Below are 17762 nucleotides of genomic sequence, written 5' to 3' on the forward strand. Positions count from 1 at the left end.
TTTACGAACATGAGATTTAGTGCTTTATTTATTCATTTTTCAGAATAAATTAGTTCAATTGAAAAACCACCGCGGTATTCACCTGCCTAAGGTCCACACAAAGCCACTTTTATCACCTAAAAGATAAATGTAACAATATGGGAGATCATGTCAGTACATGTACTTAAATTATGAATAATTTTCCCACTAAATGTGTTTATTTTTTACATTACTTGTCGTTATTTACCTGGCGTAGGTCCATCGAATTATGTACCTGGTCGATATTGAATTTCGTCACACGTGCCGTTTATTGACTGTTGATATTACAGCTCCCGAATAGAGTGTCTGCCATTGTTCTCTGATTGGATTAGTGAAAACATGTGGGCCTTGAGAGATAGGTAAACTATTGCAGTGTCGACATGATTGATATTAAATGATAGTTCCACTTGTATGTCAAGTGCTCCACGACAAATGTAAACACATGTCCCTCTCAACGTGTTTTACTTTAAAATAAATTTCTATGCAAATGATTATCGACATTTTGAAAAGAGAAGTACTTAATTATGTTGTGTAGTCATTATGTACACGCCCGAGCCTGCTATATCGTCATTGTTGGCTGTAGACGAGGTTGATAAGTTCCCGGATAAACCCAGACATATGTTACCCATAACACTGAACATTGCTTGCATGTTAGTTGTACATATTGGTGAGAGTTTAATCTTAAGAATGGCTGCCACAGACATTTATAAACATGGAGGCCATGGTCAGCGTCTACATTATGGCTTCAAATGTGTTCGGCTTCTATAGCTAGATAAAAACCCATGGCGAATGAACATTTTCTGTGTGGAATACAAATATTGAAGACAAAATTAAAAAGAGGTCTGGATCTCAGCACACGAAGACCTCTTCAGCCTGGAGCTTTTACCAATCCTCGTAAAGGAAAAAAACAACTTTACGTTCCTGGAAATACGTCGCCGTCAGATTAATTGAGCAACCATGGAGATAACGGAAGCTGCTGACAGTGTTCTGGATGTGAGTATCTCTATAGTGTTGTGTGGACAAGAAATCCCCGGGGGTAGTGAGTGTGGTTGTATGGTGCCGGTACACACAGGTTGTCCAGTTGCCATTGTTGTTGTTTACAGCAGACTTCAATAAATCTAAGTATGGCATACAACATGGTTAATAGGATAACACTAAATCTTTAAAGTAAACATAGAAAAGTAGACTTAGAAAAACGTTTTAAGATATATATACGTATTACCATATCTCTAGTAGACGTTACTATAACAACCTCGACACCATGCGGGCTTGCTGTGAGCTGGAAACAATGAACTTATGCTAAAGGTCATTAGAATTCCAAGTTTACCACTTTTTTCTGAACTCATAAACTAGGTCTGTTAGGAAAAAAAGTGCGAAAATAATGCAAAAATCGTTTTTTAAAACTATCATTGATAAATGAACGGGTCTCGTTCGAATATCTTCTTTTGCATGTTAAAATATCAGTTGAAAGGCGTCAACATGAACGACAAGACCTAACAATGGTCAATTACAGATAATATTCAGCGGGTAGTTTCCTCTGTCGTTACCACGGTTACCTAAGACTATTCAAAATCGTTGTAAATATTGCTTTAGTGGATCAAAGGTCAGCAGGGGTTAAGCAATACGTCATCACAAAAAGTGTAAGCTACAGAGTGCGAGACTCACAAATATGGTAACGAGCGTAGATGATCGATATTGACCATATCATTGACCCTAAGTGGAGGACACAGGGGAAAGCTCCCGATTCTAAAGAAGCCCGCAAGTGTGAATATTGTGTGGGTTCTTGATTTGCCCACACTGTTACCGTGGTAACATAAGGTATGTTTTAACACTATCGTCACCGTGGTAACATAATGTTGTTTCACTAAGAAATATACCACTATCGTTACCGTGGTAACATAATGTTGTTTCACAAAGAATATACCACTATCGTTACTGTGGTAATATAAAGTTATGTTAATAACGATTAACCACCATCGTCACCGTGGTAACATAAGGTTATATTTAATGGTTATTTTTATTTTATTTCGGCGTTCAGACTGTAATTTTTTCTGATTTAAAATAATATAACTCTTACCTGGTGTATAATGTTAAAACCTTTTAAGATACCATTAACTCGAGTGTATTACTGGGCACACGCAAACTGTTATGTATGTGATGATAGCGTGCGTTTCGCCAATCAGATAGCCTTGGTGAACATATCTTTGCGTGAATGTCTATTGATCACGTTGTTTCCTTGTTTCCGGCGTCGTAAAAGTGAATGTTTATCAAAGTAGATTATAATGCACAAGTTTGGCGTGACAACAGATTACTAAGTAAATTAGCACTTAACCATGGTTCATGTGACTAGTCGTTATTGTCATACAATGCCATTTTCAAAAGGGAGTTGTATAATAAAAGAGCATGTCTGGTTTATAGATTCCGGAAGCTTCGCACTTGTGATGTTTTTTTTTTATTCAAAATAATATTGTTTGTAACGCCTCATGCGCTGATTCGGTTGTTATTATTTTATATCTACCATTGCATGGGGCAACTCTTTATCAACAAACAATCAGATGACATTCACATTGGCTATGAATGTAATTTCACAATTGCTCACGTGACCATTATTGTTTCTAGTTTGGGTTGTAACGTGCATTGCGCACCCATCAACGACAAGTACATGAGACTTTTGAATCATGTTATTAAAAAAACCTCGAACAACGGGACTAAAAGGGTTAATATTAGCACTTAGCTACTTTTAACTTTCACCTAAAGGCAATATGATCGAATAAGAGCGGATTTGATGAAGTGTTTCTAGACAAAGATAAATTCATTGTATTTAAATCCAAACAACAACAAACAAGATTTTATTGTAACTGAGACCGTTACAAAAGTCCACCAATCTGTTGCTGTAGTCGCAAAAAAATGCACTAGAAAGCATTCCAATGGTCAAAATACACTTGCAAACGAAGTTTGAGCATAAATCAGAAAAAGAAAGGGACGGTTGGCATCACCTTGGCGTACACCCACAATTGTGTCAACCAATCAGAGGCTACAGCGGCCATGTTTGAAGACCGATCAGAAAATGAAACGTATTATGCATATCTACACATGTCCACCAATGAGCTAGTGCAGTTTCATAACGTTAAGTATCCTATCAGCAATTTCTGAGAAAATCGAAGGGGGGGGGGGGGGGGGAGAAAAACTCTGTATAGGAGGAAATACTCGATTGGTGGACATTGGTGGACTTGGAACTCCATTTTACATTTCTGGATAGTTTATCTATGAATATGATAGACGTTCATAAAACCTCTTCACCACATGGTGGAATTTCTGTTTTTGCGGGAACAAGGTCGTGTTTTCTATGGTAACTAGTTCCGTCAGGCGCGTCTGACGTCAACCATTTGGAATTTTCCGTCATAATTGACGTCACGTTATGTGTAATCTCGGATCACCCTAACAGAAAGACGGGAAGAAATCAACAGTTTTCGATTAAGAAAATGTTAAAAGGTAACAGTTCTTCCTGTTTCTGGTTGGTAAGTGTATCTACCGGAAATGTAAATATGACTTAGGCTAATTGCCTATGAATGCAAACTCAAAGTAGCTCCAGGCTTATATATTGTGGTTATTTCGAAGGGGGAAATTGAATGGTTGGTGATATAAAGGATTCAAAAGTAAATACATGAATGTGTGATAGGGATGATAAACTTATATCCCGTTTATCACCAATTGTTAAAATTGTACCATGGGTTATGCGAAGAAGGACACTGTATTGAGAGTTAGGCAAACCTCACCTGACTCTGAACTATTTACAATTTTCTGCTGATATTGATCGTTTATCGCCCAATACTGGCCTAATAGTGTAGTTACATCCGCCCAATTTACCAACTTGTAACAGACAAGAAAAGTGGATGGCATCTATTAATGAAAAATATCATTTCAGGAATTGTTACTATGGTATAAAATATATTGTTTTTGTCTACTTCCGGACCCGTTTTAAGTACAGTGACGTTATGGGACCGAAATGAGAAAAGTGTCATGGCTGACATTCATGGTTTTGTCAAGCTCATCAAGGCCATCTAACAACACTAACACGACATAATAGAACTAAAACATCACAGTCGGTACCGATTGTTTGCATTCTGGGTTAGTTTAGTTTTATTTTGTTTAACATCCTATTAACAGCTAAAGCCATTTAATGACGCTGTTTGCATTCGATGTGACCATAAAAACTTCTTTCGTTATTGACTCATTAACATGCTATTCACCGTTTTCTAGACCTCTATATGTCATTGATTTGTAAATGCTAATCCGCAAAAACAGTCCTGAAAACAGATAACAAATTAAAACTGTTGAACGATAAAAAATGTTTTAATGAACTTGGCATTTTTGAAATAAACCAAATTTGATTTCAAACGCTACGTTTTTTGATACCCGAGAATCTTCATGCCAAATATCGTCATCCTAGCACAAATGCGGAATGATTTATTTCAAAATGAGTTTCATTGTAGCAAAAACTAATCTGGAAGCTTCGGCAATATATATTTAATGTGCAGAAAGAAGTAAAATATGGCGTCAGCTGTCAAGGAGTGTAAGCAGGCAGTACCCAAATCGGATAACTTTTTAGCAAAAATACTTATAAATCAATAAATGTGTCAACAAATCAGTTATAACAATGATGTAGCCTTAGAACAGATAGCCATGCACCATTTTTTTGTGTCTACAGATTGTTAGTTTTTAAAAGTTCAAATAGCACCAGAAAACGTAATTCAAACTCTAGTTTTGATTACGTTTTTAAAAAATGGCACATGCGACGACCATGCATTCTGTTTCGGACTATAGGAATAAATTCACACTATAGAAATACTTGTTGTCATATAAATTCGAAAGGTCATCAAACAATTTTAATAAAAAGTGTAAGATACTGCAAAATTCAGGCCTTGAAGTTAGCCTCGGGTGCTGATTTCGTTTGTAAGAACACTCATCGATATTCTTCCTTTGATACAACCATAAATGAATATAATTCCTCCTCAAAATTTTCAATAAATGAATAAAATGATGGTTCGGTGTACCGATTTGGGTACTGTCACCTTAACAGAAAAAAGTAGCTGAACGAGATAGAAACATCTCGCACTGGATTTGGGTGAGATTTCGTTGATGGAGGTGGGAGATTATCAGGTCACAGTCTTTCTCTAAAATCTACTGAAATGAAAAGTACATGTTTCAACGAAATAGCTTACACACGTGACAAAAGACATTGCAAGAAAAAGAAAGAGCAAAAAATATAGCATGTCTATTTAACAAGTCCTTTTCAAAGTAATAATTTCGATAATGCAATACAGTGTACTGTTTCTGAAAAATTGATTTCTACGAGCCTTCCTGTAATAAAAATGAATTTAGTTTTCAGTAAGGATCTCGTAAGAAGAAGCTTCGAGAAATATATTGTGTTTGCAACTAGTTTTTAAATGTCTTTCCTCGGGCGAATATAAGCAATATGTACGTCATTGCATGCGAAGCATTGACGTATCAGCATCATCAGTAGAACGCTAGCGTGCGTTTTTTAATGTATGATGTCATCGCCGAAAACCATGTTACAGTTCCTATACATGTCCTACTTTGATTGATGCGTGCTGCACAAAAAGTCACATTGCCATTTGTTGAAGGTCACCTTCGCCATTATACGTGTGACCGATCTTCTATCCTTGACGACGAACGAGCCCTAGGCGACATGCTGTAGGCGGCATCCAGCGGCATTGCAACTGTAGACTGTCAAATAAATCAATGGTAAAGCAGGTCAAACAAATACCAGGCTGACAACGATAACTACAGCAATATTCAATCGTTATATAATGAAACACCGTTATGGCAGTTGAATTGTATTATCGTCCGGTTGCAAATTGCCAAATGAGGCGTTCAGATTTACGAGTAATAAACAATACATATGAATTGTTTTAATTGTGTATTGTTCCGTACGAGTCTCACCAACAAAAAACAGACAATGTGGGTATATTAAGTATGGATGACACAGTAGATATGACCCACCGTAGGCCAACTGGTGGCTGTGTGATGACTTAAGTCCTGTGCCGGGTGGATCCGCTTCTCTCTAGTCACGAGACGTCCCTGGCCCGGGACACTTAGAGACAGTGACACAGAGCACAGGCCACTCTCCGATAGAGACGCAGAGCACGGGTCACTCAGGGACAGGGACGAGGGACATATATATGCAAATTACAGGGCAGGGCAGGGATTATCCGAGACGATAATCCGCGGGATGTGAGTCACGCCAAAGTAAGACTTATACCCAAAGGAATTAGTAATAGGAAGCACCCCACGGGACCCATGGAGGTAAAAAAGGTAAGGATGTGAAATTTGATTTTATTTGTTTCTACACAAAACATTTTCTGTAGTGTGATTATGTCGCTACTGAAACTGCAATCACCCCAAGGAATAAATTACATCGCCAGAGGAATCGTTATCAGGGAATAATCTACAACGCCGAGGAATCGTTACCAAGGAATAATCTACATCGCCAGAGGAATCGGTACCAGGGAATAATCTACAACGCTAGAGGAATCGTTACCAGTGAATAATTTACATCGCCAGAGGAATCGTTACCAGGGAATAATCTACATTACTAAAGGAATCGTTACCATGGAATAATCTTCATCGCCATAGTAATCGGTACCATGGAATAATTGACATCGCCAGAGGAATCGTTACCATGGAATAATTTACATTGCCAGAGGAATCGTTACCATGGAATAATCTACATTGCTAGAGGAATCGTTACCAGGAAAAAATCTACATTGCCAGAGGAATCGTTACCATGGAATAATCTACATTGCTAGAGGAATCGTTACAATGGAATAATCTTCATCGCCAGAGGAATCGTTACCATGGAATAATCTACATTGCTAGAAGAATCGTTACCAGGGAATAGTTTACATCGACAGAGGAATCGGTACCAGGGAATAATCTACAACGCTAGAGGAATCGTTACCATGGAATAAGCTACATTGCTAGAGGAATCGTTACCATGGAATAATCTACATTGCTAGAGGAATCGTTACCAGGGAATAATCTACATCGCTAGAGGAATCGTTACCATGGAATAATCTACATCGCCAGAGGAATCGTTACCAGGGAATAATCTACATTGCTAGAGGAATCGTTACCAGGGAATAGTTTACATCGACAGAGGAATCGGTACCAGGGAATAATTTACATCGCCAGAGGAATCGTTACCAGGGAATAATCTACATTGCTAGAGGAATCGTTACCAGGGAATAATGTACATCGCTAGAGGAATCGTTACCATGGAATAATTTACATTGCCAGAGGAATCGTGACCATGGAATAATCTACATCGCCAGAGGAATCGTTACCGTGGAATAATCTACATCGCTAGAGGAATCGTTACCAGGGAATAATCTACATTGCCAGAGGAATCGTTACCAGGGAATAATTTACATCGCCAGAGGAATCGTTACCATGGAATAATCTACATTGCTAGAGGAATCGTTACAATGGAATAATCTTCATCGCCAGAGGAATCGTTACCATGGAATAATCTACAGTGCTAGAGGAATCGTTACCAGGGAATAGTTTACATCGACAGAGGAATCGGTACCAGGGAATAATTTACATCGCCAGAGGAATCGTTACCATGGAATAATCTACATCGCCATAGGAATCGTTACCATGGAATAATCTACATTGCTAGAGGAATCGTTACAATGGAATAATCTTCATCGCCAGAGGAATCGTTATCATGGAATAATCTACATTGCTAGAGGAATCGTTTCCAGGGAATAGTTTACATCGCCAGAGGAATCGGTACCAGGGAATAATTTACATCGCCAGAGGAATCGGTACCAGGGAATAATCTACATCGCCAGAGGAATCGTTACCGTGGAATAATCTACATCGCTAGAGGAATCGTTACCATGGAATAATCTACATCGCTAGAGGAATCGTTACCATGGAATAATTTACATTGCCCGAGGAATCGTTACCATGGAATAATCTACATCGCCAGAGGAATCGTTACCAGGGAATAATCTACATTGCTAGAGGAATCGTTACCAGGGAATAATGTACATCGCTAGAGGAATCGTTACCATGGAATAATCTACATCGTCAGATGAATCGTTACAGGACCAGGAAATTCTCAAATTAGCCGGGCAAGTGGAATAATTTACATTGCCAGAGGAATCGTTACCAGGGAATAATCTACATTGCTAGAGGAATCGTTACCAGGGAATAGTTTACATCGCTAGAGGAATCGGTACCAGGGAATAATTTACATCGCCAGAGGAATCGTTACCATGGAATAATCTCCATCGCTAGAGGAATCGTTACCAGGGAATAATCTACATCGCTAGAGGAATCGTTACCAGGGAATAATCTACATCGCCAGAGGAATCGTTACCATGGAATAATCTACATCGTCAGATGAATCGTTACAGGACCAGGAAATTCTCAAATTAGCCGGGCAAGAGGCCATTGCCTTTATTTCTTAGGTGAAGAACAACTGTTTGAATTATGGAGAAGATATCATCATATGCCAAACATATCTTAAATTGATGTATTGTTTGTAACTTTCTTTACGAGTACTAATAACGTTGTGTACTTTAACAAATAGATGTCCTTTTCAGTTAAACTATTTGGTTATACCGTATCTTGTATTGTGTGAAATATTTGGCATGTTAAATACATTTCGCGGTATTCCGTTTTTATATCATTTTTTTTTCTTTGGTACTTGCTGAGAGTTTGATATCCGAAACGTTAACTTCTTAACTCCTGTGCTATCTGATGATGATTTTCTTTTTTAATATCAATGCAATCAATATTCTATCGCTCGGAGTTATGTCATGTGAATCGCAGTCTTCGTATGAAGATTTCTTGTGTTAGATGGGGTTTTTTTCTGCACCCTCCGCGTGTTGGCTTCATATTCCCTAGCGTTTGAGAACAAATTAGGACAATGTTAAAGACGATCCTTATCAACCGTCGTCGCTGAAAGCTTGTCAAAGACATTTTGTTAATAGATTTGAATTAAGCTGCCCTAATACATTAAAACAATGGTTCAAACGAACCAAGCTCGTGCATATCAACACGGCTGTAATTTATCCATTTGATTTGATTTGGTGATATTAAATTGTAATATCTTCAAGTGTGTGACATTATTGGATTGGGTTGGATGTGTTTACGACACAGCCTGTCTGGACAGAGGTCCTGCTCAAGCTTAAACTGTTCAAACTGTAAAAGGTACCCTGAGCTTCAGGGGGCCCATATTCACGAAAAAGTTCTCATGCTCAAGCATGTATTCTTTGCTCCAGCCAACGTTTGGGTAACTCGCTTAATTCACGTACCATGGTCAGAAAGGTGTAGACATTGTAAACCTCATTCGGCTTTAAATATCTCCAAAACTTTTCCATAACACTGACAAAATTTGCTTTTTATAAAAAAAATACCACGAGAACCCATAATAGGACTTGAACCCAAAATTGAGCATGAAAACGTCTTCATGAATACGGGCTTTGATTGGCAGTTAAACATTTTGTTCTTCACGTAAAACGTACCTAAGTCGTCTTCAGGCAAAAGATTCTCAGAACGTCAGGTAAAATACACTGGAAGATAGGTAAACGGTAACTAGGTCGTCAGGCAAAAGATTCCCTGAACATCAGGTAAAATACACTGGTTGTCGGATAAAATGTAACTAGGTCGTAAAAGAAACTCTAATCGTCAGGTAAATGACATCCTGTTGTAAAGTTGTAACCTTCCTTGGTTGTCAGGTAAGAACACAATGTAATCTTGTTGTCAGGTAAAAGGTACAAAGTATCCTGGTTGTCAGGTAAAATGTATAATCTTCCCTGGTTGTCAGGTCAAAGGGGCAATGTATCCTTGTTGTCAGGTAAAAGGTGCAACGTACCATAGTTGTCAAGTAAAAGGTGCAGTTTTCCCTTGTTGTCAGATAAAAGGTAAAAATTTCAATCTTCCCTGGTTGTCAGGTCAAAGGTTCGTTATTCCTTGTTGTCAGGTTAAAGGGACATTGTATCCTTGTTGTCAGGTTAAAGGGACAATGTATCCTTGTTTTCAGGTTAAAGGGACAATGTATCCTTGTTGTCAGGTAGAGGGATAATGTATCCTTGTTGTCAGGTAAAAGGGACAATGTATCCTGGTTGTCAGGTAAAAGGGGCAATGTATCCTTGTTGTCAGGTAAAAGGAACAAAATTCCTTTGTTGTCTGGTAAAATGTATATTGATTTTAAGTTGAAAGGTACACAAGTCGTCAGGTTAAAGTTATTCTGGTCTCCATCTTAAACGTAACCAGGTAAAGACAGTGGGATTAAGGGTGTCGGGTGAGGCTAATCGCTGTATATAATAATGGAGACGGCGGATTCTTTTAACGTACATGTTTGAACGCATTTGTATTATTATCCATTTTGATTACCACGAGACGATAAGTTTCAATCTTTTTTGCAAGAGTATAATGTAGGGATAAAATTTATCGACTGTGAATAATATGTACATGAAATTATTCATATGTCTGTTTTATAATTTTACTCTTTTAGTATTACGCTTGTGATATGCGACACTTAAATAAACACTCGATTGTTTATATATAAACATGTATATATATTGATTGGTTTTTATTATATATACATTGATTTTGTGTGTGGGGGGGTAATGCGGTGTAATTCATTGTTTGGCCTACTGTATCTTTTACCACAGTATAAAGGTAGAATTACCTGTGTGTATGTTTCACGTTAATCGTTTTTGAAACACATGAAGTTATGCTTTTTATCAAGAAAGTTCATTACAATAGACATGCGGTTGTCTGTCCTGAATTGTATGTTGTCAACTCGTTAACTATATAATTATATACTAAAAGTTCTCAACGTCTTCCTGTGACGTTGACGATTTATTTAGTTTAAATGGATTGTTTACTCATGCATGTAAAATGTATACACTTGACACGGCGAGTCAGATCAGGTATAACGAATGGGTTGATTAGATCAGAGCCATATTATACTGGCACACATATTTCTCTCAATCTTATATATAGTTATGTCTTTCAAATGACGTAGAATGTGTGCGCCGTGCTACGTGTGTGTACATGTGTGTACTTACACAGCTTTGTTTACAAATAATGCAAACTGATTTCAAGAAAGTTACAAGGATATCGACGCCCTGAACTGTTAGCCTATAGCCGGAGTTTACCTTCGGTAGCCTGGTGTTCGTAACAGGTGTTAAATCCTACATATTGGGTCCGTTTCAATTAATGTAATTGTGGCATTTACCTTTGTTAGTATCACCATTACGATTCGACCTTTTTTCTATTGATTTAATGGTTTTTGATGATTTATATAATTATAACATCTGACTTTTGCAAATTAAGATAATGATAACTTTTTAATTTGTCAATTAATATAATTGTTGACATTTGACTTGTCAATTAGTATAGTTATTGACATTTGACTTTGCCGGTTAATACATTAATATTAATAAAAAAAAATGCCTTTGTCAGAATAATTGTGACGCATTTGTTATAAATGAATCTAATGTTTTGTAATTAGTTATAAATAGATATCTATTGTGCACATTCTGACAGAAAACAGCAATCTTTGACTTATCGTCTTACCACATACACAAACACATATAAGCATGCTAGTATTATGTGTACAACCTGTGTTCACATTGTGTCTATTTAACTCATTTATTATTTCAAAGGTAAATTTTGGAATGCCAAGATATTCTTTCTGATTGTAACTTAATCAAACATGCCGATCCTTTGTGGGCCAGACCATATTCTAATACGACATGTAGACCGTATTGTATTCCATTCATGAACAAATATACAGTTTATTGGCTGATTAAGTATGCATACAAATACTCCACCGCGATCAGATGTTCAGCTGGACATAAAAACGGCACACGGTCCGGATAAGGACAATTACCCTGCAATACAATAGCCCTCATTGAGATTTGAAAATCTCCATATCGGTCAAATCTTCAAATAAATCCGTACGCAACCTCATTGTTATAATATGTACTTCATTTACCTTACGGTCTGTGTTTGTGTATGTAACGAAATAATTGGTGATATTGACGGGGTGTCAAACAAGTGAAATTATGTACGGAACCAACAGAGCGCGGCTTATGAAAGTGGAGTTACGTCCCCTTTCTGCCGTATCCACCCATGTAAGTATTATCAGCGGTGTTTGCTTTCCGGACGGCCTGGTATGTCTAATGGTAGTTTTATGTTGAGTGGGTGAATACCTTGCGTGTTACCGGGAGAATGTTTATTGGGCACACTGACAATACTCGAACTGTAGGTGTCACTCATAATATCGACAATCAATTTGTAACTGAAAGGGGCTTTTGTAGTATCGCTGTATTGATCTACACAAATATTTTGTCATCACTAACGCCATTTCACTCTTTTCTTTCCATGTTGGTTGTCTGTACGGGATTGCTCCTACCCGAAAGATGCCGTGTTCGTGGCGGGAATACGTGGCCAATGTTTTCCTGGAGAGTGGACATGTGAACAGGGCGGCCATTGTAGGACAGGATGGACGACGGTGGGCAGCATCACCAGCATTTGACGTCACTTCCTCCGAGGTTCAGGCAATTCAAGATGGGTTTGTGGACCCCTCGTCGATACGGACGTTAGGGATAAGTTTGAGTAACAAACGGTATACATGTACCCGACAGGATAGCACGGTGATGGTTGGGAGGGACAGTGCTACAGGGTTCGGTTGTGTCATCTACAAGTGCAAGTTGTGTCTCCTAATAGGCGTGTACGAGGAATCTGGTCACCCAGGGGGATGCTACAGCATGCTGGTCAAGGTCGGAGATTATCTTAAGGATCAGGGATATTGATATCCGGAAACATATATAGGATATGAGTACCAAGGAACCGTATCTAGAAGGAAATAGCTACGACCAGCAGGGGACTTTATATCGGGGAATTTTCAGACCCACCAATGTCGGTAACCACGTCGAAGTACTACGATGTGTACTTGAGGCTGTATCATTTACATTGAGCTGAGTGCTTCCGGAGACCAAGTCATTGACCAGTTGTAACTAAAGGCCATATCATGGACCAAGTGTTCCCGGTGCCGTCTAATGATGGCCTAAGTGTTCACCTGACCGTAGAACCATAGACTCAGTTTTCCCGGAGACCATATTATGGATCAAGTGTTCTTGAATTCCATATTTATGGGGCCGTATAGTCTTGGATAGCGTGTTGTCTGTACCTCAAAGCCTTTGACACAGTGTCACTTGGGAATATGTCATGGACGTAGTGTCCATGGAGTCCATATCATGGACCAAGGGTTCCCGGAGACCATGTGCACATCATGGACAAAGTGTTTCTGGAGGTCATGTCATGGACCAAGTGTTCCCGGGTCGTATAGTTATGGACTAATTTACACCGGGAACCATATATAGGACCAGTTGAGCCCGGGACTGTATTGTCTATCATGGACCGAGTGATCCGGGACTGTATAGGTATGGACCAATTGTTCTTTGTACCTTATAGTCTTGAACTAAGCGTCAATGGAGGTCATATCAAGGACAAACTGTCCCTGGAGGCCCTATCATGGATAAACTGTCCCCGGATGCCATATCACGAAGCATGTGTTCCTGGAGACCTTATCATTGACTGATTGTTCGGGGAGATCATATAAGTGGCCAAGTGTTCCCCGGGAACCCGAGACATATCACAACCCACCAACACATGTGAATTAGAGTTCACAACGACTTTAACATAGAATAAGTGGAACGACGATTCGGAAACGCTGTGGAAAAAGAATGGTAATCGGAGTATTAACAACACGTCCGGTTGGTCTAGCTATAAAAACAACATCAGAAATCAATACCAATTACCTTCAAGCTAATTATGTGTAATCAGGGTTCACTGTACGTGATTGCGTGGTTTGTCGATCTTATTGAATACACACAACGTGTTCAACTGGGCGAACTGAAGGATGACTAACTATCAATTAACCTATATTTAGATTTTTTGTTTTGACATTTCAAGCGTTTTGTGATATTGATGCGAATGTAAGATCTGAATGACCATGATTCTGAGAATCGTGACTGTGTGATGTTAAAAGACTGTAATCAAGTTGATTTGTATTTAATTGACTGCCAAAGAGCAAAGAACCATGACACATCAAGAGCGAGGAGGGAAATCAATCCAAGGTTCCAGCATAATGAGAAATTCTCCTTGTTTTCTGTCTCACCAAGTTGATAAACGCGCGAGCGCAAGCAAAATGGATTTATAATATTGAACAGATGCTCCAGTTGACATCATGCCTTGATGTTTTACTTATAACCGAGATATATAATAAGCAGTTGTATTCTGGTACACTTGCGGCAGTTTACGTCATGCTTAGATGGAGCAATTTAGTTATTCTGGCTAACTGACATTGAAAAGTAAACAGTGAAAGTCTGATAAACTGTCGTCAGCAAATATATATTCAATACTCGCTGACACAATAGAGTGACGCAAAGTCGTTATATGGAATATCGATAACACTTAAGGGTGAAGCAATGTCGTTATAAGGAATATGGCGATAACACTCAAGGGTGAAGTAATCTCGTTGTGAAAATAGCGATAACACTACAATGTCATAATAAAGAATAACGATTACACTTAAGATTGAAACAATGTCGTTATAAAGAATGACGATAACACTAGAATTAAGCAATGTCGTCGTCATAATGAAAGGCGATTGAATAGAGTGAAGCATTGTTGTTATAAGGAATGTGTCATTGATGTATGAAATTGATCAACCAGTCATAATTACACCTATTACCGGACATGTGAGCACGTCCGAGCGTACATGTGTACGAGAATAATCAGTATTAAGACTAAGATTTGACAAAGAATAGGATAAATCTGTGTACATGATGGTATGAATACAGCTGTTCATTATTAATAGCCGTAGGTAAAAAAAATTAACATCTGATTTTAATGAGATTGACACAATACCATAAAGGTGTATTGGGCATCAAATCTGTACAATGACGGTGTATGTCTTCCCCTGTAGACTATATAGAATGGGTCATTTTAAAGTTAGTCGCCGTATAATGTGATAATGTGACAGGTCTCACATGTGGATAAGGCACGACCTTGGCTAAATTACAGTTCCCAGAGGAAATTATTGGCTTCCTTGAAACCCCGAATAATATAAACATCATAACTGAATTAGCATGCTTTTGTGTAGATAGGTCAGTTTTGGTCGCCATTCAAATCTTATTATAAGCACTGAATACCAAGTACATTGTAGTTCCGTTTAGTAGACAAGATTGTCGAGTCGCCTTGAGGCTAATCTTTGAGTTCAGATAAGGCAGCGCCTAGACACGAGAGGGTGTGCTTGATTCGAAAATGTGCTTGGGAGTTTGCTTGATGGGAGGACATGTAATATGGGAGGGCGTGTTTGTTTGAATGATGTGCGTGACTCGAGGTTGTGCTTGATGTCAGGATGTGCTATATTAAAGAGTGCGATTGATCGGAGGGTGTATTTTTTGGGAAAGTGTTCTTGATTACAGAGTGTGATTGATTGGAGGGTTTGTTTGGTGGCAAGTTGTTCTTGGAAGGTGTGCTTGATTTGAGGGTGTACGTGACGGGAGGTTGTACACGTATGTAGGGGTGAAACAGGGGTGAAACAGGGGTAATGCGTGTATATACAGACAGATCGATATATGTGTTTGTTCATGTCGATCAAATTAAGGGTTAGCGTTGCTCATTTACTCTTATCTCAGTGTAATAGTGCGCAATACTTAATACGGTATACTTCAACATACCACTGGTTTATTTGTAATGCGCTGAGCTAGCGTCACGGTTTTAGCTCTGTAATAATATTAAAATTTGACGAAGTTGTGTTGTAGTCGTGTAACTTTGTACGATAAAGGAAAAGTCCATAAACAATTGAAAATTGAATAAGTTTTCTAAACATGTGTTTCATATTTTGAAAATTCGTAATGTGTTAATGTATACTTTATTGAAACCATAACAATTCCAGTATCAGGTATTACATGTACATGGAAACGTATCACAAGTTCATCGTACATATGTTAACGTAATGTATCGCATGATTGATTTTCACGGTGGTGGCAAGACGATATACATTGAAAGTATTTAGTTTAATAATTTATATTGACCAATAACCTCCATGTTCCATTAACTTTTCCAATAGAAAATGTGTAGAATAACACTGAACTCGTACCTAGTGATCCCCCAAATAGAGGTCAAGGTGCCAGTAACTAAAGTAATATCCCGGACAGAATTCAGCTTAAGTACTAGTAAGTTCAGATAGTAATCGCTGGATAGGAATCACATTGCTAGTAACTATAGCAGTACTCTAGATATGGGTCAAATTACTAGTTACTATAGCAGAACTCTAGATATGGGTCACCGTGCTAGTAACTATAGCAGTGCTCTAGATAGGGGTCAAATAACTAGTAACTACAGCAGTACTCTAGATATGGGTCAAATTACTAGTAACTATAGCAGTACTCTAGATTTGGGTCAAATTGCTAGTAACTATAGCAGTACTCTAGATGTGGGTGAAATTACTAGTAACTATAGCAGTACTCTAGATATGGGTCACCGTGCTAGTAACTATAGCAGTCCTCTAGATAGGGGTCAAATAACTAGTAACTATAGCAGTACTCTAGATATGGGTCCAATTACTAGTAACTATAGCAGTACTCTAGATATGGGTCACCGTTCTAGTAACTATAGCAGTACTCTAGATATGGGTCACCGTGCTAGTAACTATAGCAGTACTCTAGATATCGGTCACCGTGCTAGTAACTATAGCAGTACTCTAGATATGGGTCAAATAACTAGTAACTATAGCAGTACTCTAGATATGGGTCACCGTGCTAGTAACTATAGCAGTACTCTAGATATGGGTCACCGTGCTAGTAACTATAGCAGTACTCTAGATATGGGTCAAATTACTAGTTACTATAGCAGTCCTCTAGATAGGGGTCAAATTATTAGTAACTATAGCCGTACTCTAGATATGGGTCAAATTATTAGTAACTATAGCAGTACTCTAGATAGGATACAAAGTGCTAGTAACTATATCGGTACTCTAGATAGGATACAAAGTGCTAGTAAGTATAGCGGTACTCTAGATAGGATACAAAGTGCTAGTAACTGGTCAAATTATTAGTAACTATAGCCGTACTCTAGATATGGGTCAAATTATTAGTAACTACAGCAGTAGTCTAGATAGGATACAAAGTGCTAGTAACTATAGCAGGTACTCTAGATATGGGTCAAATTACTAGTTACTATAGCAGTACTCTAGATATGGGTCACCGTGATAGTAACTATAGCAGTACTCTAGATATGGGTCAAATTACAAGTAACTACAGCAGTACTCTAGATATGGGTCAAATTACTAGTTACTATAGCAGTCCTCTAGATAGGGGACAAATTATTAGTAACTATAGCCGTACTCTAGATATGGGTCAAATTATTAGTAACTATAGCAGCACTCTAGATAGGATACAAAGTGCTAGTAACTATAGCAGTTCTCTAGATAGGATACAAAGTGCTAGTAACTATATCGGTACTCTAGATAGGATACAAAGTGCTAGTAACTATATCTTTACTCTAGATGGGATACAAAGTGCTAGTAACTATAGCGGTACTCTAGATATGGGTCAAATTACTAGTAACTACAGCAGTGCTCTAGATATGGGTCAAATTATTAGTAACTATAGCAGCACTCT

General features: G+C 38.2%; 1 protein-coding gene across 1 annotated transcript; it reads left to right on the forward strand.

The window, feature by feature from the left end:
- Positions 1 to 596: 596 nt before the first annotated feature.
- LOC110443689 (profilin-2-like) lies at positions 597 to 15886 on the forward strand. The gene is made up of 2 exons (XM_021488064.1): positions 597 to 1011; positions 12492 to 15886. The coding sequence occupies exons 1-2, from the start codon at positions 976 to 978 to the stop codon at positions 12882 to 12884; spliced, it is 429 nt and encodes a 142-aa protein (XP_021343739.1). The 5' UTR covers positions 597 to 975; the 3' UTR covers positions 12885 to 15886.
- The last annotated feature ends 1876 nt before the right edge of the window (positions 15887 to 17762 follow it).

This window comes from Mizuhopecten yessoensis, unplaced genomic scaffold (genome assembly GCF_002113885.1).
Source record: "Mizuhopecten yessoensis strain PY_sf001 unplaced genomic scaffold, ASM211388v2 scaffold716357, whole genome shotgun sequence".
In the NCBI taxonomy this organism is placed as follows: Eukaryota; Metazoa; Mollusca; class Bivalvia; order Pectinida; family Pectinidae; genus Mizuhopecten; species Mizuhopecten yessoensis.